Source organism: Aedes albopictus, unplaced genomic scaffold (genome assembly GCF_035046485.1).
Source record: "Aedes albopictus strain Foshan unplaced genomic scaffold, AalbF5 HiC_scaffold_203, whole genome shotgun sequence".
Taxonomy (NCBI): domain Eukaryota; kingdom Metazoa; phylum Arthropoda; class Insecta; order Diptera; family Culicidae; genus Aedes; species Aedes albopictus.
This window is the reverse complement of record NW_026916984.1, coordinates 22,109-50,000: the sequence shown is the minus strand read 5'-3', so window position 1 is coordinate 50,000 and position 27,892 is coordinate 22,109. Positions and strand designations below refer to the sequence as shown.

Below are 27,892 nucleotides of genomic sequence, written 5' to 3'. Positions count from 1 at the left end.
ATCAAATATTTTCACGTGTATATATTGATTATTAATTTAGGCAAAATACTGGATACAATATAGATGGTTTTAGCATATCGTATTACCGAATAATTAAAAATAAACTTATAATAGAAAAACAAACGGAAAAGTAACATTGCTACCAGTGGCGACTAAATCTAAATCGAAATTGGTGGCAACGTTACTTTTCCGCTTAATGAGATTATTTAGCAAGGAACCACAGCGAGAGCTCGGCAGCAGGTAACATGGACATGATTTTTTGATTTGGTCAGACAGCGATGTTACGAAGCGCAACGAACGACGGAATTCTCCAGGTATCCTGTTGGCTGTTGCCGAAGCGGCTTCACCGTGGTTGACCTCTTCAGTCACCGTTGCGTCACCGTTGCTTAGTCTGGGGAAGTCCATCCGATATTAGTCCTGTTCAACGACGTAGATTGAACTTGCTCGAAGTTGCTGCATCCCGCTCTTACCTGTTTGATGACAAATGGGTAAGAGCAAGATGCAGCAACTTCGAGCTAGTTCAACCTGCGTCGTTGAACAGGACTTTTTTTACATCTAGACCACTCCGGATGTTCTCTACAACCGCCTGTTATTTACTGCCACATTCAAGCGAGGATCCTGCGGCGCTTGCTAACGCCGGTTCATTTTAATTTCCGCACTTTCCTTGGCAGCCTGAAAACAAAAAAAAAACAGTCTTCACTTAACCAAAATCTCCAAAACAAGAAAATCTTAACTCACCTTCCAGAATCCGGTTCTTTCAGTCCGAAGTTGAATCGGGTCTTCTCACGATAGCTCACAATCTGTCCAGGAGGAAGAATCATCCCGGATGGGAGTAGTTTGTCCACAGGCACCTGCTTGCGAGCGAAGTTGTGAATTTGCCTGAATTTGTGCCGGTTGGCTTTGCTCCCGCAGAGTGGTAAACAAAACTCGCATACCATTTGAAAAGGGCTTATCCCAGTAATGTAATTAAATAATCAAAAACCAAAGAACAATTATTTTTTGTTTTTATCAGTTTATCCTCGCAAAGGACAACAGAATCGAAAATTCAATGCAAATAATGGAAAAAAAATGTGTGACCAAGACAGGCGATAAGATGTGCAGCAAAAAAAACGAAATGTAAATTTTAAAAGTGTAACAATAATTTTCAAATAATTGCGTTTGTGAATTAAGATGTTATGAACAATAGGCCCCTAAAGTCCTATCGGGATTCTTATTTTAAACCACAATATATGGTTCAAGAGTACATATTTACTCATTTTTTGACGTTTTTATTAACCGTAGTTGAAAATATATAATTTTTATTTTTTTAGCCTTTTGTCTCGTCCCTAGCTTATAACACATACTTTGAGTGATTTTTTTTCACCGTGTATGTCAGATAGGAACATTTTTGAAATCCCAGTGCGAAAAATGTCGAGCTCAGTCACACAAGGTTGACCTCAAATGTCAAAGTAGAACTATTTACCATTTTACTTATTCCGAATTTTCTCATTATTCCTTTGTTTTTCAAGTTCGAGTAAAGTACAATTCCGATTAGAATACCATGCTTGATCGTATTATTCAATATAAGCGAGATTTCGTCTTTAATTTTAGGACCCTATTACACGACAAATGTAGAAAAACGCTTGACCCTCCTGTAGCGTAACGATGCCAGTTTTTTTCAAACACATCGCTCACAAATACAATGCTTTCTACTGTATGCCATGATGTTGATCAATTTTTTTATATTGTAAAACAAACAGGTGTTAGTGTGATGCTTTATTTGAAAACCTTACAATTTGGCATAAGGTGATCTTACACTGCAACCACGCAACGGGAGTTTTTACTAGCATATCATCCAACAATGCGTGGATACTATATCACATTGTGATAACTTGATATGTTGTTTGCATACTCTTGATTAAAGTATTTTGTTTCAATTTCATATTGGTCAACGGAAAGCTAACTCCTTCAGATAAAGTTACCCTACCAGTTAGAACCAGTTTATTGTTTGGACCTTATGATAAATTGTATTTTTCTATGCGGGTTTTTGCTGTGGGTTGCATTTTCGCACCAACGCTGCTCCAAAACGGTCAACCGCCTTTCAATTGCATCAGCCATATCCAGCATAATGCCGGGGCCCGTGGCGTAGTTGGTCACACGTTCGCTTCATATGCGGATGGTCATGGGTTCGATTCCCAGCCCCGGCACTTGCAATTTATCGTCAGTTGCTCTTCCCCCCGAGAGCGGCTGACATTGACCCTCTTCTGAGCCTACGTCTCAAACGGACCCGGATACCTGGACATCGGAGAACTGCAACTCATAATGGACCCCCAATCGGACTGGAAAAGGAACAACAGCCACCCATCCACATCCTCGTGCTCTTCAGTCTACCATAAATAGAGTAGAACAGTGATAGAAGCACAAAGGCAACCAGTTCGATATATGTAGAAGAATAGAATAGAATACATTTAGGCGCTGTACAAAAAGTGTAAGTGCAGCTGTCAATTGTTATCGCTCACGTAGTGCCCAAGTGGACAATAGAGCTGTAAAATTAGGTTAAGTGATTAAGAATAAAAAAAAATATCCAGCATAATGGTAATGCCTTCCAACTGTGTGTGTATTTTATGTTGTTGCTCCATTTGTCGCATGCAAAGCATTTTTAGGTCGACGGTCTCCAAAAAATTTGAGGCACACTTTTTGCACAAAGGGAGAACATAATTCCGAAGATTCTCCTCCCAATCACGCTTAGCGCCTATGCATGCTGCATGGAAGCTTTGTCCACAGGTTCCACTACACATCCACACATGTTGAGTGCTTGATGCACGGCATTCCGGGGCGTTGCAAATCATGATAGTAAAGCACGCAAAATCGCGCACGACGGTCGAAGCAAATTTAAAGCTGACTTAATAAAAATGATTAAAATAAAAAAACTAAATACGCGCGAGGTGCGGGAGCAATTAAAAAACGCGTCCGAACTGGTCGACGACCGATTGATATGTTGAGCAGGTAGTTTGTAAAGCTATGAATGCTCTATGGATAAGCAAAAAGACTTTTGGTAAAAAGTGGGAACTGAAGCCGAAAATGATCCTTTGGATTTATACGGCAATTGTAAGACCCAGAGTTATCTACGCGTTACTGGTCTGGTGGCCAAAAACTAATGAAGGATTGGCTCAAAAGAAGTTAGAAAAACTTCAAAGGTTGACCACTCTTTCAATTACTGGTGCAATGCGAAGTACACCATCTAAAGCGCTAGACACTTTACTTCACTTACTTCCATTGCATCAATTTGTTCAAGAAGAAGCTGCAAAGAGTGTTTTGAAAGTGTAAAGATCCACAAACCTTTTTGAAAGTGACCTGAAAGGGCATCTTAGTATCTTGAAAACAATCAGTATCAACTCGCTTATTCCAAGCAATGATGATTGGATGAGTAGACGATACATCTTTGAACGTTCTTTTAAAGTGACTGATCCTGGGCGAAAACTGTGGACAAATGGTGGTCCAGAGCTACAACCAGGATCGGTCATATTTTACACTGATGGTTCGAAATTGAACAAACAGGTTGGTGCAGGTGTGACTGGCCCAGGAATAAATGTATCAATTACTATGGGTAAGTGGCCAACTGTTTTTCAGGTTGAAATCCAAGCTATTATAGAATGTTGTAATATTTGCTTACGCAGAAATTACAGACATTCAACAATTTGCATTATGTCTGATATCCAAGCAGCTCTGAATGCTCTGAAATCAGCATCGTGCACCTCTAAACATGTTTGAGAATGTATACAATCACTCCAACAATTAGCTTGCCGTAATCAGGTGAAGCTGTTCGGGTTCCAGGGCACTGTGGCATTGAAGGGAACGAGCAAGCCGATATGCTAGCAAGACTTGGGTCGTCTCATCAATTCATAGGGCTAGAACCATTTTGTGGGATACCGGGATATACTCTCAGAATGGAGTTTAAAGCTTGGGAACATGCAAAAATAAAATCTAACTGGGAAAATACCACTATAGCGAGGCAGTCAAAACGTTTCATAAAACCGGGCGTATCAAAAACTCGCTAAATCCTAGAGCTTTCTAAAAAAAGATATAAGTTTTCTTACTGGCCTGCTGAAGCTAATTGGAAAACTTCAAGATGATCTATGTCGCTTTTGTGGCATAGATACAGAAGACTCGGAATATTTGTTATGCCGTTGTCCGGCCATTGTGACAAAAAGAAATAGGTTCTTCGACAAGGGGCTGATAGAACCCTTAGATGTCTGGAGAACAAACCCTAATACGGTGGAACAATTCATTCGAAGTGTTGCACCGTGTTGGGATAACGCTTCCAGTCTAGGACTGACGATTACTAATTCCAATGGTAATACGTCAACTTGACAAAGCTAAATGGAAAAGGGGCATATGTCACAATGGATCTGTCAACAGGTCGCAGTGACTTAAATACCCAACAAGGAATAAAAAAAATGTTTTTCTTCGCACGCAATTAACAGTTTCGTAAAATTTCCACATATCATTTTGTTCCATACTGCTTTTTTCTGCCACGAATCACTTTCTCGGATGTTCTTGTTTCCTTGTACCGCTATCGGGTATCAGATACTAACATCTGGCAACGTTCTTTTCATTTTTCATATTCTGGCACTCCTCATCGAAACGACCGTTTTTTGGTCCTCTTAGAGTATGTAGTACAGTGTAGTACCTATCACTTTCCACGCTGCTGTACTCACTGATCCTTGGTAAGATTTTCACAGATTGTTTAGATTGTCGGCTACGTTGAGTCCCCTTATACGCCAATCATTCTTCTGGCGGTACTCATCTGTCATATTTTCTATAAAGAAACGCTGGATATTGAAACCATGATTGAAAACCAACAGTCGCTGAATTCTCGAGTTCACTACAAAGATATTAATTATCTAAACTTAGGTACACTCCGTAAGTTTTGTCGAGATATTCGTGAAGCTGGTCCTTGATGTCAATGATGTTGCTCAAACTGTAGCAGCTGTTGTAGAATTTGTTCCGAATTTACATTCAGGAATTGTGATATACGTACGAATTAGACTCTCTGAGTAGTTTTACATTAAGAAGACATAGCAATAAATAGTCGTTTATTTACATCGCATTATTGGAAAACATTGACAAACCTAGACTAAAAAATCTACCGCAATAGAGCATTGTGTAGATTTCGAGGATTTTGTAGAACCATTTGGGTACGTTGTTGCGAGAATAAATAAAACCTATTTTATATATCTGTTGATCCAGTTGTGATGTATCGATTCTTTGAAATGCGTTGTACTGTAAATCGTAGGCCAAATAAGTTACAATAAGCGTTGATGTTATTTGTTGGTATATTCTTTTTAGTACTAATGCACTGTTTGTGATGCTTGGACTGCAAAAAATGCAAATCCTTTAATGTTTATCGAATATTTCCTTAGTACAAAGCACGTGCGCAAGACGATGGCATATTTTAAAAGTGAGAAGATCAATCCTTGAGATTCTAAAAAAATGGCTGGCTGGCACTTTTTGGAATACTGCTTAACTCAAGCCACCGTTGAAGGCATGTACTCCACTCCCACTCTAGTTGATCTTATCTTTGACGGCATCCTTTATCGAGTCGCCCGTTTTGTGGATGTACTCGGACAGTTCCGGTGCGCTGTCATCGACGTTCAGTACCCCGAAGTAGATGCCGGCTGCGATCGCGGCCGCCAGCAGGATTCCCACAAACAGCAGCGAGATGAAAACGCTCATCGCACATTGGCAGCAGCTGAAATGTAGATGAATACATTGTTAAATTAGTTTTAAAATCTTGAAGCAGGTGCCTCTGATATTCAGCTGGACATTTTTTGCATCACGATGGCGTGGAATTGATTAAAAAGAACGTTAACGTTGAATCTATATGGAAAATTTGTTGTGTTGGGTGCGTCGCATAACCTTGACACAGAAATAAAAAAACGGCATTTATCCTCGGGAGTATTGAGTTGAATAATGATGTCGTGACTGGTGGCACCGTGTTTTAGTAGTGCCCCGAAGGCCTCTATTACAGTATATACAGTATATACACCTAATTGTACATACACGTTGGACTATCAACAAGTGGTTGACTGTGGATAGATCGTTGTGCGTTATCCTGTTCAAATGTAATATAGAAAGCTAATACTGCTGTGAAGCGCTCTACTGGCTCGGAAATTTCTACTAATGCCATTGAATGTTAAAATCCGTTGTTGTCAGTGATTTTTGAAGTTTTTTTTTCGTATTGAACAAAGTTTTCGCTAAAACGTTGAAAGCGAAGATACAGTTCTAGACGAAGTACATGGTTGAAGGTAGAAATAGGGTCTAGCCTTATGATGTTGGTGCTGACTACTCATGTTTTCAAAATTGCTGCCACAATTTTCGGTCGATCGTCAATTTGCTATGTAGCTTCACAAGTCGTTCCAACGATGCTTTCCACGAGATTTAATGGTTCGAAAACTTCTGCCCAAACAACTTTAAAACTTTAATTTCAGTGGCGTAGCAAGAGGGGTGCGGAGGGTGCGATCTGCACCGGACCCTCGAATACAGGAGGCCTCCAAATTTGGGAAGGTTTCTAACACTCGTTTGAATAAAGTTCTTTGGATAGCGAAAGTACAAGTTCAATACTTCGAAGATCTGCTAATAGATATGTAGGAGCCTCTTCGTAATTATCAAGAGCTTTTGGAATGGGACACACAGATGGCTAAGGAATCTTCGAACGATTTTCTTGAGCAATTATTGGAGAAATTTCTGAAGAAATTCCTTTAGGTATAGCTAAATAAATACTTGAACAAAGAACAAAGAACGCTTGAAGAAATTATTCAAAAAAAAAATCTTAAAGGAATTCCTAAAGGATTGCTCTTGGAATTTTGCTGAAGGTATTATGTGGGGTAGCCCTACGGAATCGTTTGGGGAAATCTTTAGGAAACTCTTTTTGGAACACTTGGAAGTATTACTGAAGAAATCCTTTCAGAAACGTTTGGAGGAGTTTCCGAAGCAATCGCTAGAGCAACTTTTGAAGGAAATCTTTGGAGAAGTTATGAAAAAGTCGTTGAAGTAATTGCTAGATGAATTGTAAAACATATCCAAGAAAGAGTTCTTGGAGTTCCTCACTTGAAAAAAAAAAATGCTTGATGAAATCGTTAGAAAAAAATCTTAGGAAGTTTTGTTAAGGAAATCACAACAAAATTGGTTTAATCGTTGAAGATATATTTGAAGGTATACATAGAAAAATTCCTGATGGGAACCTTGGAAGAATACCCAAAGGATTTCTTGGAGGATTTTTGCGAGAATTCTTGAAAAATTCATGTTTTTATTTGAATTTACAGGGAGGAACGATACTAGTTTTGACATACGTAATGAAGGAATTTCTGAATCCTTGAAAGGCTTGTTGGGTAAATTCCTATAGAATTTCTTAGAGGAATTTGTGTAAGAATCTTCGATTAAATCTTGCAGGTGTAATTATAGAAATACTTAAAAAAAATCATTGCATGGAAGAATCCCCGAAGGATATCGCATACAAATTTGTTTGTAAAATACCTGGGGAAATCATGAATGAAATTTCTAATGGGATACTTGGACAATTGCTTGATGAAATCATTTCAAGAAATTTCAAGAGAATTCTTGAATAAATTCTGAACGAGTCTTTGAATAAATCTTTTGTAGAAATGCTACAACGATCCCTGGAATAATCTCAACAGAATCCTTCCGGTATCCGTTAGAATCCTTGAAGAAACTATTGAACAATTTAAAACAAAAAATGCTTCATCCGATTGATTGCAGGAGTTTCTGACAAGATCTTTGAAGAAATTCTGAAAAAATCTCCTAAAAAAATCCGTGGAAAAATGGTCGTAGGAATTTTTTAAGTGATTCCTGATGAACTCCCGATGGATATCCTCTTTGAAATCTTAGCCTTAAGCCCACAAAGGGTGCTTCTAGGTATTCTTAAAGAGTTCCTGTAGAAAGTGGCCAAAAAGTCGTAGGAGGAATTCTTGAATCCTTGGAGAAACTTCTGAAGAAATATTTTGATTTTTTTTAGATAAGTTTTCTGTTTTTTACTAAGGATATATGCTCCTATTTTCATCATACTCAAAGCAAAGTAATGAAGCGCTTTTTATTTCGTTCCTTATTTTTTGTATTTTTGTTAGAAGTGAGCACAAATCAGAACAAAAATTACGGAAACAAACGGTGCCGTATTCGCTTTTCGAATAGAAAAAATCCTCAGAAATTTTTTTAACGATTTTTGGAGGAATCTCTGGAGTTATCATTAAAAACCTGAGGAAATTCTTGACTGAGATGCTTGATGGAAACGTAGAATGATTTTTTAAAATATATCTCGAAAGAATTTTAAATGAGTTTTATCAAACATCGCATTAGAAATTTTAGGAAGAATTCTTAGAGAAATGCTAGCAAAAATTTCTGAAAAAAATCCTTGAGGAACTCCTAAAGTAGATGGATATTAAAGAACTTTTTGGATGAATTCCAGAAGGATTTTTTGAAATAATTCCTGTAGATATTCTTAGAAGAACTTCTGAAGGAATCCTTGGAGGAATTCGTAAAGCATTATGCATTGATCTCTTTGGAAAATTCCTGCAGGAATTCTAGGACGATTCCTTAGGAAAACTTTTTGATGAACCCCCGCAGATTTTTTTTCTAAGAAATCGTTGCAGTAATTCTTGAAGGAAGCTTTGGAGTAATTTCCAAAGGAATAATTGGAAAAATATCTAAAGAAATCTTCAAAGTAACGCCAAGTTGAGTGATGAATGCTTGAAGAAATGCGAAGATAAAACCTTTGGAGAAATCTCCGAAAGAGTTATGTCATGGAATCTTTGAAGAATCTTTGGAGAAATACTTTAGTTCTGTGGGAAAATCATTTAAGGAAGATTTGGAAAATCTGAAAGAAACCATGGAGGAATGTTTAAAGTAATTCTAGAAAGGCTTCTCTTCCTCTGGCGAAATTCCGATGTTCTTGGAAGAATATCTGGTTCTGAAGAATTTTTTGTAGTAATTCTTTTTGAAGTTTCTTAAGAATTCTTTGGATGATTTTCTAAATGAGAGAGATATTATTGATGGAATCCTTGGTGGATTTCTTTAACAAATAATTCGAGGAATACTTGATGAAGCCTTTGCAAGAATCTTTCGAAGTACTCTGAAGTAGGTTAGGTTAGGTATCCTTATTAGAGAGATTTTCAGCCCGGGTACTCTGAAGTACTTTTTAAAACATTTTCGGAGGTAACACTGTAAGAATTCCTGAAGGAGTGTTTAGAGTAACATTGAATGACATCCTTGCATAAACCACTTAAAGGATTCTTAAAGACAAAACTATTCTTCAAGAAAGATTACTTAAAGAAAACGGTAAAGCAATCTTTGAATTCGTAAATTTCTAAACAAATTGTTAAACAATATTTCGACATAATTCTTAGAAAAAAAATCGTACACTCATTGATGGAACTCCTTGATGTATCCTTGCAGAAATCCCCGAAGAAATTCATAAAGGAATACAGAAAAAAAAATTGAACCTTCCGTCAGTCAGATGGCCACCACCGCAAGCACCACGCTAATGCTGAGTACAAAAAAGCGAGATTTTTTCAATATGTTGTACAACATACAACAACGCGATCACCCCAGAGATAAATGTATAATTTATCATAATGAAATATGTGCATCTGTTATTTTTCATGGACGGCCACTGATTTGGTTCCACACCGGGCCCTCAAAGTCCTAACTACGACACAATGCAGGAGGCTTTCCCAGTTTTCGATTCAATAACAATTTTTATCTACATTGCCGACGTTTTGGCCTGGGGGTTTGGCTTTTTCAAGGGTCGTAGTGTCTGCCTTTTATCGTTTCTGGGATTTTTGCATATGAAATGTTCTTCTGAGTGGCTTTTCATGTACCTACATATACGTGTTATTCTGTATTTTTACAAAAAAAAAAATCACAAAACATCAGGATTTCAAACAAAATTTTAAACAGAGTTGTTTTTGTACAATTATTATAATCATTGATACTTCGGTGAGTTTCTTTGAGAAATATTCGACAAAAATCTTGAATGAATTTGAGAAAACCTTGGAGAAATTCATTTTGAAATTCATTCTTTTTAAAGAAATTGCATTACCTGCATATCACTATCCACATTAGATTGCTATATTTTTTTTTGAGATTTTCCCAAAATTTTAGTATTTTTTTTTAAGAATTCGATTACAGAAAAAAGTCTTAATTGTTATTTGAAAGTACCTCTTGGAAATCTTACAGCCATTGTTTGAATCAAAAATTTTAGCTTCAAAAGTTTGCTGATTGACTTCATAATTCCCTGATCATTTCAGGATTCTACCAGCAAAAAAAATCTTGTGATATCACATCACTTTCGCTGCACATCAATCGCGTCGTAAAAGTGATGTACAAATTACATCCTTTCCACACAGCAAATCAGCCGCCGCAGCTTGAAAGTGGGTCTAGCAATCGCTAGAACCGGAACGATTGATGAATCATATATAAGTAAAATATTGGCATGGATTCGTACACTGATCCGTTGATTGTGAGGTATATCCCTTACCTCTCGGCTATTTCACCGAGTTGGGAGATAGATGATAAATATGATACTGCTTCTGAGTGTTTGCTAGAATGGGTTTGTTGACACTTTCCGATGCCAACCAGGGTGTACCTAGTGAGTGTGATAAATGCTGGAAAACGATGTAACCGAATGAAATTACGTTAAAAAATGGATACATCGCCAGAAATTACGCGCCTGGATATTACAAAATTATTTGCTGTGCAGGGTAGTACACAGCAAAAAAATTCTTGTGATATCACATCATTTTCGCTGCACATCAGTCGCGTCGTAAAAGTGATGTAAAAATTACATCATTTTCATGCAACAAATTAGCCGCCGCAGCTTGAAAGTGGGTCTAGCAATCGCTAGAACCGGATCTATAGATGAATCATATATAAGTAAAATATTAGCATGGATTCGTACACTGATCCGCAGATTGTGAGACTTATCCCTTACCTCTCGGCTATTTCACCGAGTTAGAAGGATGGTGATTAATATGATACTGCTTCTAGGTATCTGCTGGAATGGGTTTGTTGATACTTTCCGGTGCCAACCAGGGGGTGCATGGTGAGTGTGATAATTGTTGGAAAACGATGTAACCGAGTGAAATTACGTTCGAAATTGGATACGTCGCCAGAAATTACGCGCCTGGGTATTACAAAATTATTTGCTGTGTAGATACTCTGCACCTTACATATGTATTTAACAATTTTCAGTTTTCAGCAATTTTAGAAGCCCAAAAAAATGCTATCTTGGATATCATTGCACAGTTCCTATGCCATTTTTGCTCATAATCAATGCCACATCTTAAAATAAACAACAGTGCGTGCCGCCTATTTATCATGTTCATAACACCAAGGTTACTCATATCCATGTCGATTCCAGCAGCGCCTAAATGTGTCCGTCATCCGTTTCATCTACTTTAGCCACGTAGCTAGTGCCCACTTTATCACTTCGCAGCCGCTTTGAACCTTCACAGCCTTGTATATTTCTTATGTAAATATTGAAATATCCGTAATACTTTCTTGTTGCTTGTCGTACAATCAACTCCCATGGGTGGGGGTGATGAGACATATGACGACGACGCCAGTCGGACTGTCTGCCTCTGCGCTGGCACCATCTTTTACGAGGATTGGCAAACTGTGGAATAACTGTGGGGTTGATATGATGGGTACATACAGACAGTGAGCTCAGATACTCGTCCTAATAGTATAGTGGTTATAAAAGTTTACGAAATCAGAAGTTCAAATGAACGAACAAGCGAAAAATAGACGAAAAAATTAATTTTGATAAGTCATCGTGCAATTTTAGCACCGATCGTATGCCAAAAAGTCGTGAAGCGGTTAGGAATTCTTCGCGTTAATATTGGATAAGCTACACCTTTGCGTTTGCATGCATTGCTTATTATCGAACATGGATGGACTACACTGTATTGGTTATAGAAATCCAAACCATAAGCCGCTCATCAATCTCGTTTATTGCAGCTTCCGATACTTGTCGTTAGGGGCAATCAGTTTGATATGCCCCGTTGGGCAAAACATCGCATACCAATATCTACCTGGTCAGAGTTACGATGTTATATTTTTGCACTAATCAACAGCATTTCCTATTCTTAATTCTGATAATTTATAAAAAAAGGTTTGTGAAGCTGTAATTACAAAATCATCATAAAAAATAAAACAATAGGGGTACTCACTAAACAGATTAGGGGGATTAACTTAACAGCGTAAACTGATTAAACGTTTCAGGATTAAACTGATTAAACGTCGCGATCACCAAGGCAATCTTTGATTATTTAATTCGCAAAATCATGAAACATTTCAAATAAGCAGAAAGTCATGGCTTACGCAGCAATTTAATCTGTTTAGTGAGTACCCCTATTAAATTGCTGCGTAAGCCATGATTTTCTGCTTATTTGAAATGTTTCACGATTCTACGAATGAAATAATCAAAGATGGCCAAGATGGTGATAGCGACGTTTAATCAGTTTAATCAGTTTACGCTGTTAAATGAATCCCCCTAATATGTTTCAGACATTTCTGTTGTAAGAATTTGATATTTGAAAATCAAAATGATACAAGATTAATTAACTTGAAATTGAAATGTTTTAGATCACCCGCGAAATGAATTACATTGTACAGGGTGTAAAAACGCATATTTTAAGGTCCAAAGGTGCGATTATTTCTTCGAGCACAGAGAACAGACATCCAAGTCCAGTTCCGAAACTGTGTAAGGAATTTAACGGCCATTTGAAATCGCCAACACAAGTGGCAATAGCGCGGCGCTGCAATCGGTTAATTTCCCATATTAATTTAATTCACCACTTGAAACAACACTTGAAATGTTTCAATTCACCACTGACTGTGGCAATATGGTGTTTGGTGGCGTTAGTGTTGTCATCGTGTATTGGTTTGCAACCTTACTCAAGTAAAAATTCAAATCCTTACACAACTTTCCGAATGAAATTTGTTCTAGCCTTGATGTCTGTTCTCTGTGATTCAAGAAATGTGCCGCGATTCAAAAGAGCCATTGGCATTTGAATTAATGACTGCAGCATGTACCACAAAGCAGAAAATCAGTACGATTCAATTGCTCACTACAGTCGGAATTTATTATACACGGTATCGCCAATTTACGCCGCAATTTATCTGTTGTCTTTCAACTAATTCAGTTGAATTTTGGAAGCTAATTAGCTTACTGTATGCCCCAAATAGCACATACAAAATTAGCTCAATCGGATGTTAGGAAGCCGAGAAACGTGGTGGACGCAAAGGGAATGGCACCATGTATAACGAATTCCGACTGTAAATCTCCTCTGAACAGCAGCTATGAACTTCGAGTAAAATGCCGTGATGTATGTATGCACCACTAAAACCTCTTAATTTCTTGGTGTGAACCTTCGATGATGGTGCAACAAACAATCAGACGTAACACTCTTCAAAACTTGGCTGATGCATTTAACGATCAATTCAAACTTCATTTGATTTGCGCGACCCCTCCACCAGAAGTGCTAGTGTTCGATTGCTTTAACGTTGGCCAGTGTAGCTGAATGATGCAAACGAAAATTACAGGCGCTTTGTTTAGTAGTGTGCGTGTTAGACAAACGTCAAATCAAAATCCATCATGGCAGACAGTGTTGCGCGTGGTTCTATCAACAGGTGGCAGTGTGCTCATAAAAAAGACATCGGGCAAAAGTTTTTGATGAATTTCTTCTAAGAGTTACGTCTGCTTGTTTGTGAAGGTGCGATTGCCCTAAAAACATGCATATTTGTAATATACACATAATTTCATATCTCAGCACCTGCAATCTTATTTGACTCGTGGTTTTCAGTAACTGGTTGATAAAACATTGAACTGTTGTCTGTTATACCGTTTAGTGAGATACGTGTTATTTCTTTGATCGTTTATTAAGGATTGGACCTAAGAATGGACGGCTTAAATCAACTCTCGCGTTTAGTATCATACAGGCGTATCTGCAATGATCGATTTCTCTTCATCGATTTTCTCTTCGGATTTTTCCGGGAAATACGACCAATATTATGATGATCTCTCGGTGTATTTCGGTAAATGACTACAAGGACTAGCATCTAAAACAACAAGAACAACCGAAAATGATTTGGCTGTCAAGTTATTAACCAAAAAGAAAATCGATGAAGAGAAATCGATCACTGTAGATACGCCCGTATGATACTGAGCGCGAGAACTGTTAAAGTTATGGGAGCGGACTTGGTGTGGTGGTTAGAACACTTGACTATCACGCCGAGGACCTGGGATCGAATCCCACTCCCAACAAACTCGCAAAATGTGAGTTCTTCCTTCGGAAGGGAAGTAAAGCGTGGGTCCCGAGATAAACTAGTCTAGGGCTAAAAATCTCGTTGATACAGATAAAAAAACTGGTCAAGTTCTACATAATTCATGGCCTACTTAAGATTGGGAGTAGCTTAGTAAATAATGTAGGTACACAACATTGTACAGTTCTTCATATTTATTACATTTGCAATCGAGTAATTCCTTAGGAGGCGCGTGTTATCCCTATTCCCTCTATAAACAATTTGCAGCCGCAGTATAGCCCCACACTCTACTGTGACTGAGCTGCAAAATGTTGCTAACTAGTGCAACCACTGTTTATAGCGCTGTTTTCGCTCCTCTCGACGCGTTTATGATCTTTCACCGCACCGCTAAACCCCTAATCAAATAAAACCAACAACTTGGCACGTATGTCCGAAAGTCCAAACAATGGAAACTTTGGGCGTTGTTTTGTTGCCGCTTACGCTAAAATTAGGTTCTTACCAACAAACGACGCTTCCGGCGATACACTTGCACATTCTGCAAATTGATTGGTTTCGTTCGAAATTGAGGAAACAAACTTTTCACACAAACTGTCGAATCTCGATGCTTGGAAAAATGTAGCGCAGTTGAGTTGTAGGTATGTTCCTCTCAAGCAATCAATGGTAATTTGCCTTCGCAATGGGGAACAAGGACACTCTGTTCTGGCTGGGCACCGACCGGCACTGACTGCGGTTGTACTCGCGTGAATATCAAGGTGACGACTGACTACCGACCGAATGGTGAATGGGAAAGAAGTTGCGTATTAATATAGAACCACTTTGTTTACGGTGGATGTGGCACTTACACCTATGTAAAGTGGATGAATCGAACGAAGCTCTCCACACAAACTGAAAATGAATGCTTTTGGTTTGAGGTATTTCACAGTGTTGTAGTTTCAGGTAAAATAAATATAAAAAAAACATGTATTAAGCATATTTTCAGCTAAAGTTGAAATTCACATAAATAAAACAAAAACAGAAATAAATCAATCATATAATTCTAAGGAGAAGTCTTCATAAATAAATTTAAATGCGCCTAGCTAATGCTGAAGCGTGCAATCGTTGTTCCGCCCTTTCCATATGTTGATCGAAATCTGTACTTTTTTTTATTTTTACCGTTAGGTAGGGTGACGAAGGGTTTTATCGGCAGGTTTGTTCTCTTCGTCATGGGGGGTTTTTGTGAGCCGAATTGCCTGAAATTTGGGCATATAACTCAGCTTTGTTGGGAAGGATCTGAGGCCAACTCTCAGACTATCAGGTTTCAAAAAAAAAAAAAACCGATGACGAAGAGAACAAAACTGCCGAAAATACGTAAGTTCCCCTAATTACTGGCAAAGATGTGGCCCTTGATTTTCAATTTACACTCCAAACAGTCCAAACAGCAATACGTGAAAAATCACGTAGGCTCTTCTTAACTCAATGTTGCTTGACCAATTTAAGATTTATGTTGTGCCGTATCTATTTTAATACTACTAACATGTGGTCAAGTCTGATTTTCGGAGAATGGTTTTTGTTTTAATTGTATTTTTAGATGCGCAAATAAATCACTTATATGACAATTACATTCTTATTTCAGGCACAAATGAAAACTATTGAGGCATTTCAACGAACAGCTGTCAAATAAACTCACCGATTTCGCCTCTATTTTATTAAAATTGTTTGATGCTGTAATGTGAAGATGATTAATATACTGAATACACTTGGATGCAATGCATACATGCATACATTTATTTGGACAACATCACTTTTAAGATAAGACATACAGGGGTTAGACAAAATGATCGGGACAGGTAAAATTTTCACTTTTAAAAAATGTTCAACTAGCTGTAACTTTTCGAAAAGTGCATCAAATACTCTCAAATTTTAACTGTAAGTTCATCGACTAGTTGTATACCAGTGGTTCAAATTTGAAAACGATTGAGCTGTTCTACAAGAAGTTATAAAGATTCTTGAAAAAGGTATGTTTATCCTATAGCCAACTTTGAGCTGTTATATTCACAGATTCAATGAACCAAATGCAATGAAATTTTGACTATTGAAAAACATTTGACTTCACTTAAAATTCTTAACGTGGAAGAAAATTATAACGTTAAGATTATTTTTCTAATAAATCGCCAAATCTAAAACTTAAACATCGTTTCAAAATTCAAGATGCAAATTATAGTTCATTTAATTTCCCTCTAATTGACTTATATATAAATTTTGAAGGAAAGTTACGACACAGCCGTCAATAAGTTGAAAAATTAATGGGTTGCATATTAAAAATAGACCAATTTGCTAAAAAAAAACATGAAATAAATAATATCGCAATAACTTTTTCTCTTGTTAAAAATTTCAAGATAAGTCGTACGTTTTTCAGAGTTCCTTATATAAGTCATAAATGGTCAAAATTTCATTGCAATCGGTTCACTGAATTCGGAGATATAACAGCTCAAAGTTGACTATTGAATAATTATGCCTTTTTCAAGAATCTTTATAACTTCGTGCGTTGAGCTTCTCGTAGAACTTCCGTGTTTCATGGAAACGGCACAGCAGTTCCATTTCATTGCACTCCGCTTCTTCCTGGGTCTGCTGTTTCCGCATCTGCATTCCACGTTCTGCCGGATTCCTTGCTGCATCATTACCGCCGAACAGGGCCGGATCTAAGGGGGGGGGGCAGGGCCCCGGGCCCCCACATTTTAGGGGCCCACAAAACACAATTTTTTTTCAAGTACTGCTCAAAAACAAATAAAAACTGTATTGCTCATCGCATTTGTACCTCCACAACTGCTCGGGCCCTGGGCCCCCACAATCCTTAATCCGGGCCTGCCGCCGATGCTGGGTTCTTCTCCTCCAAAACCGCCCTGCACTCGTCGTCGAACCATTCGTTTCGTCGACTCCTTTCCACGTACCCGATGGTGCTCTCGGCTGCGTAGTTGATGGCTGCTTTTACTGTTATCCAGCAGTCCTGGGTCACATCTGGTTGCTTCAATCGCTCAAGGTTGTGTCGTAGCGGTCGTCGGTACCGTACATTATTGATGACGGAAAGCTTTATTTGTGCACTATCTTCGTCATGGACGCACAGATTGTTTGATTAAACTAGGTACCTACAGTCAGGTTTTTTTTTACGCGGGGGATACGTACCGCGTAAAAATAAAACTCAGTTCAAAATTCAAAAAACCGCGTAAAAAAAGTCTCACCATTTCTCGACGAGTCATGCAAAAATAAGACGATGAAATTTTGTATTGTATGGAGTTTTCATTTACGCGGCCGCGTAAATGAAAACCGCGTAAAAAAAGACCTGACTGTAATTCTATTCTTAAACTCTAATTTAGACATATTAAAATCGAAGTCTGCACTAACAACATTAAAAGCTTTCAAACACGCACAAAAAGGACTATTTTGATCATAGTTGGTTCTATGAAGCGGGATTACAAGAAGCGTTGAGCTACGGAATCGTCGCAGTGGAACATTTAAGGGAATTTCACCAAGAAGTGTAGGACAATCGATGTTACCATTGAGGAGATTAAAGACGAACAATCGTTGAAGTTTAACTCTCCTCGCCGCCAAGGATTCTAAATTGATGAGCTGGCAACGGTCTGGATAATTTGGAAGGTTGATTGGATCCGACCATGGAAGCTGCCGCAACACAAATCGCAAGAATCTACGTTGTAGACGCTCAATCCTTAACGTTTGCGTTAAATGGAACGGTGTCCAAACTGGTGCAGCATACTCCAAAATGCTCCGAATTAGTGCGCAGAACAGTGTTTTTAGAGCGTAGACGTCAGAGAAATCCGAAGCATGCCCGTGAACAAAACCTAACGCTGACCACGCTTTGCCAATAACTGTAGAAATGTGCTCGTTGAACCGGACTTTCGTGTCGATTAAAACTCCGAGATCGTTAATAGACTGAACACGCGCTACTGAAGTCGATCCGATGAAGTACTGATTGATGACCGAAGTGTTGCGACGAGTGAAAGATATAACCTTACATTTGCTTTCATTGATGAGCATCGCGTTATCACCGCACCACACAAATAGCGTGTTTAAATGGTTTAAATCTTCTGGCAATGCCACGCAGTCTAACAATGAGGTGATGACACGATATAATTTAAAATCGCTAGCGAAGGATAGCTTACCGCATTCAAGCAGCTGGTATAGGTCATTCACAAAAATGATGAACAGCAAGGGTCCTAAAACGCTGCCTTGAGGTACTCCAGAGGAGATGCCGAAGTTGCAGAATCGCGCCGAGTTAACTGTAACGCATGCTGAACGGTCCGAGAGCTAAGAATGCAGCCATTTTGTCACCCAGTGAGAAAATCCAAGGTGGGTCATCTTTTCTACGATTGTAAAATGAGGCACCCGTGTCGAAAGCCTTCACAAAATCAATGTAGATTGAATCGACCTGGCGATATGATTCCACCCAGTGCCGGATTTGGGCTTCGGAGGGCCCGGGGCAAACCCTCTAAAGTGGGCCCCCAAAAGCAAGATTATGAAGATTTTTAATCTTTTTGTTTTCAATGTTGTGTATTATTCGTATTTTTATATTTGTAATGTTTTTTTTTGCGATTCAGGAAAAAACTAAGTCACACAACTATTTTGTTCATTCAAATTATTTTTTTATCACTAGCTGTCTCGGCAAACGTCGTTCTGACTGCCTACTGTGTTTTTTGACATGCAGCTCTGTAAAAAAAATGCTCCGCAAAATGGAATTTCAAACTTTCTCGTTTTCGGTGCGTTCCTGGACGATTTTCCCAAATATTTTTTCGTATGAACACGTCGGAGCCCTGCACGAATGAAACACTGAAAGAATGGTGGAGATCCGTTGGCCCGTTCCCGAGCCTATTCGTGACATACAAACACCATTCCATTTTTATTTATATAGATAGATTTATTTTGTATTATTTTCAAAGATATAGTATTATTGTAGGAAATATTCAGGCCGAATATTACTTACTACCGATGTCCTATAAAAAGTGTACTTTTAACAATGCAGTTCTCAAAAGCAACAATGCAACAATTGGAAAATTACTTTTTTTTGTGCAGTAATTTTTACATAAATAAGTTTTTCTTCTGATCTCAACAAGAACTTTCAAGGGGTTTTGAAAAAATCGCGTATACCAAAATAAAACAAAAACTTCGTTTTACTAAATTGTTGAATACTGTAATATCTCTCTAGAGCTGAATTTGCTGAATCAAGCGGCCTCAAAACAATTGAATTGTTAAGCAATTAAAATATTGTTTTTCAGTTTAATCAAAAGATCAAATTTTCTTTGTTCCAAAACATAAATTAACAAAACAGTTTTATGACTTTAGAACTGCAGCTCATACCAAAAAAAAAGAAATCCCACAAAAACTTTGAAACCAATCTGCAAATAGTTCCAATGCTTCAAAATTATGAAATTTTGTATTTCGATTTCAGATTATAAACAATCTGGATACCGTTAAAGAACCCAATTATAACAACTCTAGGACATACAATAAATATAATCGTCTTTGGTGTGCATTTTTATGGATTCGTTGAACATAATATATGTATTAGACCTGTTCACTTTTTTTGACCTACCCGTGTCACATCAAATTATCAATCCACATGCAAAAACAAGGCTTCAGTCCAAAAATGAGCCAAATTGATAAAGGTTTAGAGGTGTATCAAATCGATTTTGTGTTTTTTCGAGCATTTTCAAGAAAATGTACTTCAATATCCAGAAAATTGCACCAAATAGGTACCGAAAATACCGTTAAAATATAGTTAGAACAATACTCTACAACTTTGCCGAAGACACTAAGGTGTTTAAATTGCGTATTTCAAAGTTATTCAACAATTTTCGTTAAAAAATCACCAAAAAATACAATATTTTTACGATTTTTCATGTAAAAGTCATGTAATTTTACATTGTTTTAGGTGACTAATTTTATGAGCTATTGCTCCTATGTGTTACGAACATTTCGTCCATACATCATTTTAGTGTAGAAATTCGTTTTCATTGACTAATTATCAAAAGTTTGTCACGTTGATACTAAAAATTGTACAGAGTTGCCAGCATAAAATAAAACAAAGTTACCCATGATTTAAACGTCATTACACTTCTTTGTCTCATCTGCATCAGTTTAAATTTGGTGCAGTTGGTTGAGCAAGAGATTGAGGATTCGAAGATTCAAGGTTCGAGTCCTGGAATAGCATTTTTTTGCGTCTCGATCCTGCTATAAGTTGATGAAACTACGCACTGCATCTCATTGCAATTTGGCATCATAGCATTGTTTCGGACCGTAGAGTGCATAGTAAGAATGAAGTTTCCCTTCATCGTGTAGTTGTGCTGATTTATGGGTAGATAGATAACAAGTAAGCTCCACCCACAGTTGTCAGTAAAATGTTGCATCCAGAAGCAGTTCCATCATCGTATTGAATTGTTTTAGCTAAATTGATCATTATCAAACATATGCTCAATATTTCGCCCAGCTGATCTCGTCGACACGATTTATTGTCAACAAGTATAAACTAAATATCTAGCTAGTCCTGGAATGGGCTTAATTGGTAGGTCCCGATCATTATTCTTTGGGAGGTTGCGTGTAAGTCATGGCAGATATTCATCATCCTAACTGCTACAAAAAAAGAAAAAAAAGTTTATCATGTATTTGAGCTTGAACCTGGGACCTTCTGATCCGCAAGCTCGAGCCTTACCATCTGCACCATTTCTGATATTTAAATCAAAAGACATTAGAATACGATGGCATGACGCCTTAATCATGGGTAACTTTGTTTTAATTCGTGCTGGTAACTCTGTGCGATTTTTAGTATCAACCTGAGGATTGCGGACTGAAATTTGACAGCAGCCAGGCTGCTGCCAAAACTTCAAATTGATCAGAGTGTGCCTGGATACAAGTTGTGTTTGCTTAGTCACGCTAAAATAAGTGAAATGTATAATGACACACAAACTTTGTCATCAAATACAAAAACGTTTTTCCAAAGTTTTCCTGTGTGAAAATTATGCGTGAAACTTGCGCAAAGTTTGTAAATTATTCTTCCAAGCCCCATTTAGGAACAAATCAGCTGAATATATACGATTCATTGCAATGTTTGCTGTAACCAATTTGTTTAAACTTTGTGTGGATAAGTTTGTGCGTGCGCATTGAATTTGATCTCCATAGAGATATGCAACTCAACAACGGCGAGCACTGGAGGAAAAATAACGTGCTCAAATTGAATGATCAAAAAAGTTGAGTCCGCATCCCTCAGGTATCAACGTGACATACTTTTGATAATTAGTCAATGAAAACGAATTCCTACACAAAAACGATGTATGGACGAAATGTTCGTTACACAAAGGAGTAATAGATAATTAATTTAGTCATCTAAAACAATGTAAAATTACATGACTTTTATATGTAAAATCGTAAAAATATCGCGTTTTTTCGTGATTTTTTAACTAAAATTGTTGAATAACTTCGAAATACGCAATTTTAACACCGTAGTGTCTTCGGCAAAGTTGTAGAGTATTGTTCTAACTATATCTTAACGGTATCTCCGGCATCTTTTCGGAGCAATTTTGTGAATTTCTGAGTAAATTTCTGTGAAAACGGCTAAAAAAACACAAAATCGATTTGATACACCTTTAAATCTTCATCAATTTGGCTCAATTTTGGACTGAAGACTTGGTTTTACATGTGGATTGATAATTTGATGTGTCACGGAGAATCGGAGAAAAAAAGTTTCAAAGTGAACAGGTCTAATATGTATAGTGCTTGGGGGGCCCTCCTAATCGGGGGGCCCGGGGCACTTGCCCCCTTTGCCCCCCCCTTAAATCCGGGCCTGATTCCACCTCGCGTGATAGTTCAGTGACGTAACACATCAAGTTTGTTGTGGTCGAGCGATTCCGTACGAATCCGGGCTGGCATTCGGATAAGAGCGGCAAGGCGGCAGTGTACAGTGCATTGTGGACCAGTTTCTCAAGAACTTTGCTCAAGCAGCATAACAGTGTGACACCACGATAATCTTCAACGCGATTGAAGCTCCCAGATTTGTGAATTGGCACTATAACACCACTTTTCCACGCGGACGGGAATGTCGTTTGTGCGAGCGAGCGGTTAAATATATCCGTAATTGGGGACGCAAGTGCAATAGCGCAATTCTTAAACAGCACAGAAGGAAGACCGTCGGCTCCTGGTCCTTTTTCGGCGTCGAAATCTTCGAGAGCCCTGATCACTTCCTCCACAGACAGCTGCATGATTGGAAGGCGGATATCAAACACCGGCATGTTCACAAATCTATCACGACGTGGCACTGGTGATGCGCTAGTAAAAACGCTTTCGAAGAAGACGGCAAAGAGATTGACTACCTCAGTGTTAGTGTGCGCTTTAACTCCCCTGTATTCAATGTTAGCCGGTATTCTGTTGTTGGAGCGCTGCCGTTCAATGAAGCTCCAGAAGGAGGAATGATCATGTTTCACCCGGGAGTGGATGCTAGACACGTAACTATCGTATGAAGAGCCCAAAAGAGAACTGTACATATTCTCCACGTCGCGGAAGAAGCTTCTGTCATCAGTGGACTTCGAGGAGAAAAAGCGAGTGCGAGCCTTCCGTAGAACGTTGCGAAGATTACGAAGTTCGGGAGTCCACCACGACTTGTTGCGAACGGAACGAGTTATGTGTCGAGAGCGTGGAACGCAGTCACCGAGGATCTCGTGAAGCTTGTCATAGAAACTCATGAACGCTTCGTCTACCGAACTGTCCATGTGGATCCCCCATCTGACAAGGGATAACGATGCATTCAGGATTCAGCGCAGCAAAGTCACAACGCTGGAAGTTGAAGCTGGCATGCACGGTTACGTTATCGATTACTGCGTTGTTGGCGCTAAGTAGAACAACGAACGGCTGGTAATAGCTGTCAACATTCATGAGTGGAACAGGCGATTCGACGAGCTCAAAATAATCAGATAGACTAACAAACACTATGTCCAGAAGGTGACCATCAACGTTGACCATGTTGCTGCAGGCCAGAAGCGAAAACCGTTTCGACAAGTGTCAATTCTTGCTCGGGCGAAGCGTTCGAGGGGACATAACCATTGATATCTTCATCTAGCTGCCAGTTGAGGTTAGGAAAGTTATATCTCTGTGGTTATATGTAGTCTCCTAGCGACATGATAATATCCGTCCCTGACATGTTATCAACAATTTGCTGTATTGCGGATGAATGAGCGGCGTACAGGTCCGGATTGGACCTCGGTGGAATATAAACAGCAACCACATAAAGCGAGAAGCCACGCAACCTTATGCGTCCAGACCGCGTAACAGTTTCACATTGCAAATTATTTTTAACAGCGATGAGAACTCCGCCTCCTCTAAGGAACTGACTAGAAAGTATGCTCCTGTCGCAACGAAAAATAGGATAGTCCGATGTGAGATCAGAGTTGCCGATGTCTGGTCTGAGCCAAGTCTCTGTTAGTACGATGATGTCGTAATCGCAGCTTGATAAAGCCAATCGTAGTCGTGTAGTTTAAGTGCGCAGCCCTCTGACGTTTTGGTAGTAGATGGACAACGTTAGCGGATCAGTCCCAGCACTAGATGGAGATGGTAAATACACAGGCGATAAAAGTATTATTGGAGGTGATAGCAGCACCGTCGCGCCGGGAGCCGTTGTCGAGTTGTCTTGTAGGTGTCCGAGCGTTTCTGCGATTAACGACTGAACTGCAAGCGGATGGAACCTCAGGGAATGGACCGTTACTAATTTGATCGTGCTTGCCTAGGTGCAGAGATCAGAAGACTTCTAATCCGTTTCCAAACACAGGGCCAGGGCGACTTGGATGGCAGCGTACAACGGTGGCGTGGTGAGGAGCGGTAGAAACAGGCGCGACTGTGTAGGAGGGACTAGAGGCTTCCTCAGTGCTTCGTTGTGTGCGCCCTAGGTACCTACGGAGGTGGTAACGGCTGATGAGCAGCGGGATCGCTCGAGATTGGGCGCAGTTTGACCATCACCAGATAGTGGTCGGAGTCGATGTCGGCGCCACGATAGGTCCTGACGTCGATAATGTTGGAGAAGTGCCGTCCGTCAATCAGAACGTGGTCGATTTGAGATTCCGTCTGCTGTGGTGATCTCCAGGCGTAACGATAAGAGAGGCAGTGTTGAAAAAAGGTGCTACGTATGGCCATATTTTTGGAGGCGGCGAAATCAATAAGGCGTAGGCCGTTTTCGTTCGTCTGCTGGTGGGCGCTGGACTTACATTGGTACATCGGTCTGAATTCCTCCTTCTGGCCTACCTGAGCATTTAAATCTCCTATGATGCTCTTGACGTCGTGGCTTGGGCAGCGAGCATACTTGCGTTCGAGCTGCGCGTGAAATGCGTCCTTGTCATCATCAGTGCTTCCGGAGTGTGGGCTGTGCACGTTTATTAGGGGCTGTCCATAAACCACGTGGTCATAGGGGGGGTGGTTCGGTCAATGACAATTTTGTATGGACAAATGACCACGCGGGGGGGGGGGGGGTGTGGGTGTTTGTTGAAAAGTACCAAAAAATGACCACGTGGTTTATGGACAGCCCCTTATGCTGAAGTTGAAGGGTCGGCCCTTGATCCTTAACCTGCACATTCTTTTGTCGATCGGCCACCAACCGATCACGTGCCTCTGCATATCACCCATCACGATGAAAGCTGTTCCCAGCTCGCGTGTGTTGCCGCAGCTCTGGTAGATGGTATGATTGCCTCTAAACGTTCGCACCATGGATCCTGTCCAACACACCTCCTGCAGCGCTAAGATGCCGAACCCGCGGTCCTTCAGTAGATCGGCGAGTATGCGGACGCTCTCAACGAAGTTGAGAGATCTGCAGTTCCATGTACCGAGTATCCAATCGCAAGTCCTTTTTGTTCGTTTCGGTCATTGCCGTTGGCCTCGGTTCGCTTGATTCTGTTGCAGATTTTCCGCTGTAATGCTTTTTTACAGATGGATCGCAAGGCTGGGCACCAATCCTCTACTTTCTGTAGGACCATAGTGACTCTGGCGCTTGAACGTCGGCCCCTTACAAGGAGGTCAGACGCTGTTGTGAGCCGCTCCGCCCGAAGAACAGATACCCAGGTTTGCAGAAGCTATATATCTACCATCGAGGTTCCTTGCAACGGTCTGAATCTAAATCCGAATGAATAAAATTCGGAGATCCGAAGATTCTGCAGCTTCCAATCCCAAAGATACTTGTCAAAGTCGTCGCCGAGAGTATCGGCTTTTTGTGTCAATGCTGTATACTTTATCATATTTTCTGAACACGTAATAAATACAGTAATATGTAATTGACAATTACAGCAGGAGTTCGCAGAAGATTTGATTGAACAGCATGTAGCATGGCATGTAGCCGGAGATATGTATGATGCAACATTTCGAACAAGTTGAGGGGTAATACATCTTCCCCTTAACGACTAAAACATGACTCACACATAGTCCATTTTAATCAATTCAATACACAACATTTGTTACTCTGTTATACTGTCTACAATAAAAGCTAAGATGCAGGAATCAGCGTCCGACGATGCATGTCTTGTATTGCGCTTGTGTGCACGTTGTACAGACAGCGGGTTCAATCATAGCCGCGCAACTCTCTCCTGCGAAGTTCTCTCAAACTACAAGTAGCGGCGCGCCACTGATAACGCTGCCTATAGGTAGGTATGCCTAAAACCGACCGGGCCTAACCCGCCAGACGTGTATAAATTAGAGCCGCTACGTCCGATCGGTACTCAATCTTCTTCAAGTTCTTGAAAGTAGAGGACTACTGACTACTTTTCCAAAAACGTTTAAACACATTTTAAGATAGCTTCTCACTTTGAGATCGACACTTTCAAGAACTTTGCATAAAAATGGTCGCAACGGTAAGTTGTTTGAAGTTTTTTGTTCATTTTTTTCAATTACTAATTGAGAATTTGTATATTATCAACAGCACAATCTAATCGCCACTGAGAGGGTGGAGAAAATCGAGGCTCAACCATTGCATCATGTGAACATCCCCTACGAGAAGGCCACCTTCGGAATGGGATGTTTCTGGGGTTGTGACTCGTTGTTTGGTGCAACCAAGGGTGTTCTGCGAACTAGTGTTGGATACTCCGGAGGTACCACTCCGGCTCCGGTCTACAGAAATATGTAAGTGGTACATGAAAAGCCGAAACAGTGAACTTTGATGACTTATTTTTCGCGCGTGTTCTTTTGTTTCTGAAAAAAAAAAATAGGGGTGATCATACCGAGGTGATCGAGATTCACTACGATCCCACTGTGCTCAACTTCTCGGACCTGTTGGATCTGTTCTGGAACAACCACGAGTACGGTCTGACGACCCGCATCAAGCGCCAGTACATGTCGCTGATCCTGTACCACAACGAGGAACAACGTCGCATTTCGGAAGAAAGTCGTGCCGAGGAGCAGATCAAGCGAGCCCCGGAAAAGATCATTACCGAAATTGCACCTGCTGGCATTTTTTATCCCGCTGAAGAGTAAGTATCTCTACCTCTACCTACATAGTTGTGCATACTAATCTGAATCGCAGTAGACGTGCAGCGCTTCAAGTTCACGACCATGGCCAAGCTACTTCGAGTTGCTACGGCAACGCTCACCGCACACTAACATTAAACAAACGGCTCTCTACTCATAATACAGTTATAGCGAGCACATCCAAGCAAGCCCGGTTAGTGACGTCATTCAATTGAAGCGCCACTTGAGCGAGTCACGTTCTAAGCATTGCCGATTTTTTTTCGTGTGTGCCCCGCCAGGCATTCCACTTGTAGTAACACTTCCTGATTTCGCCTTCTTCGTTTACTCCTTTGTCTTTCCAGCTATCACCAAAAATACCGTCTTCAAGGTCACCGCGAGTTGGCGAAGAGCATTGGCTTGACGCCCGAGCTGCTCCACAAGTCGCATGTGGCGGCGCGTCTGAATGGCTACCTGATCGGAGTTGGCGGTCTGGACCAGTTCGAGAAGGATACCGACCGGCTGGGACTGAACACCGATCAGGCGCAGTATGTGCGCGATTACGTGCGCGAGAACGAGGGAGGCGGCATTTTCTGCTAAGGGAGGAGATAGATTGACGATGCGCAGGGGGATCCCACATTATTGATGGGCGTGATTATTGCTTTTATTTGACTGTTAGATGTTGGGGATAATGTTTTTATAAAATGTTATCAAGTTTATTATGGTAGGTTAGGATTATGAAAATAGGTTAAGTAGTCAGTTGAAAAATTATGAATCTAATGACTTCAGTGGATAGCAATAGATGTTAAAACTGAATGAACGAAATACACATCTTTGATCTTATTTAACATACATACTTATTTTAAATATTTGTTGATTAATGATGACTGAATTCTTCAATTTAACAGAAGAGCGCCCCAGTCGACGTGGTAAACACAAGGGTATTCAGGAAGACCACACTGAGGGTATTCGAATACGATCCTCGGATGGTCTAGGAACATTTCTATTGAAGATTTCATTAACTTTCTTTGACATAATATCTTCTAGCCTGACACACGAAATACGTTGGTAAAAATGATCATTGATCAAGTAAGCTTTCAGTATAAAGGAAAACCAGGCCCGG

The 27,892-nt window shown here is 39.8% G+C and overlaps 1 protein-coding gene and 1 long non-coding RNA gene across 2 annotated transcripts; one reads left to right on the top strand and one right to left on the bottom strand.

Moving 5' to 3' along the window:
• Positions 1-5,037: 5,037 nt before the first annotated feature.
• LOC115268048 (uncharacterized) lies at positions 5,038-15,096 on the bottom strand. Its single transcript, XR_003898123.2, has 2 exons — positions 14,819-15,096; positions 5,038-5,731 (listed from the first exon to the last, which is right to left on the bottom strand). It is a non-coding gene; the product is annotated as an uncharacterized LOC115268048 (long non-coding RNA).
• A 10,942-nt stretch (positions 15,097-26,038) lies between these two features.
• On the top strand, positions 26,039-27,621 carry LOC109426042 (peptide methionine sulfoxide reductase). Its single transcript, XM_019701482.3, has 4 exons — positions 26,039-26,180; positions 26,249-26,448; positions 26,535-26,795; positions 27,135-27,621. Exons 1-4 carry the CDS (start codon positions 26,169-26,171, stop codon positions 27,367-27,369), a joined length of 708 nt encoding a protein of 235 aa, XP_019557027.1. The 5' UTR covers positions 26,039-26,168; the 3' UTR covers positions 27,370-27,621.
• The last annotated feature ends 271 nt before the right edge of the window (positions 27,622-27,892 follow it).

Excerpts from the sequence above, each read along its gene's own strand:
- LOC109426042 (XM_019701482.3), top strand. Across the intron at positions 26,449-26,534 it reads GCTCCGGTCTACAGAAATAT|GGGTGATCATACCGAGGTGA; the intron begins GTAAGTGGTACA and ends AAAAAAAAATAG. Across the intron at positions 26,796-27,134 it reads ATTTTTTATCCCGCTGAAGA|CTATCACCAAAAATACCGTC; the intron begins GTAAGTATCTCT and ends TTGTCTTTCCAG.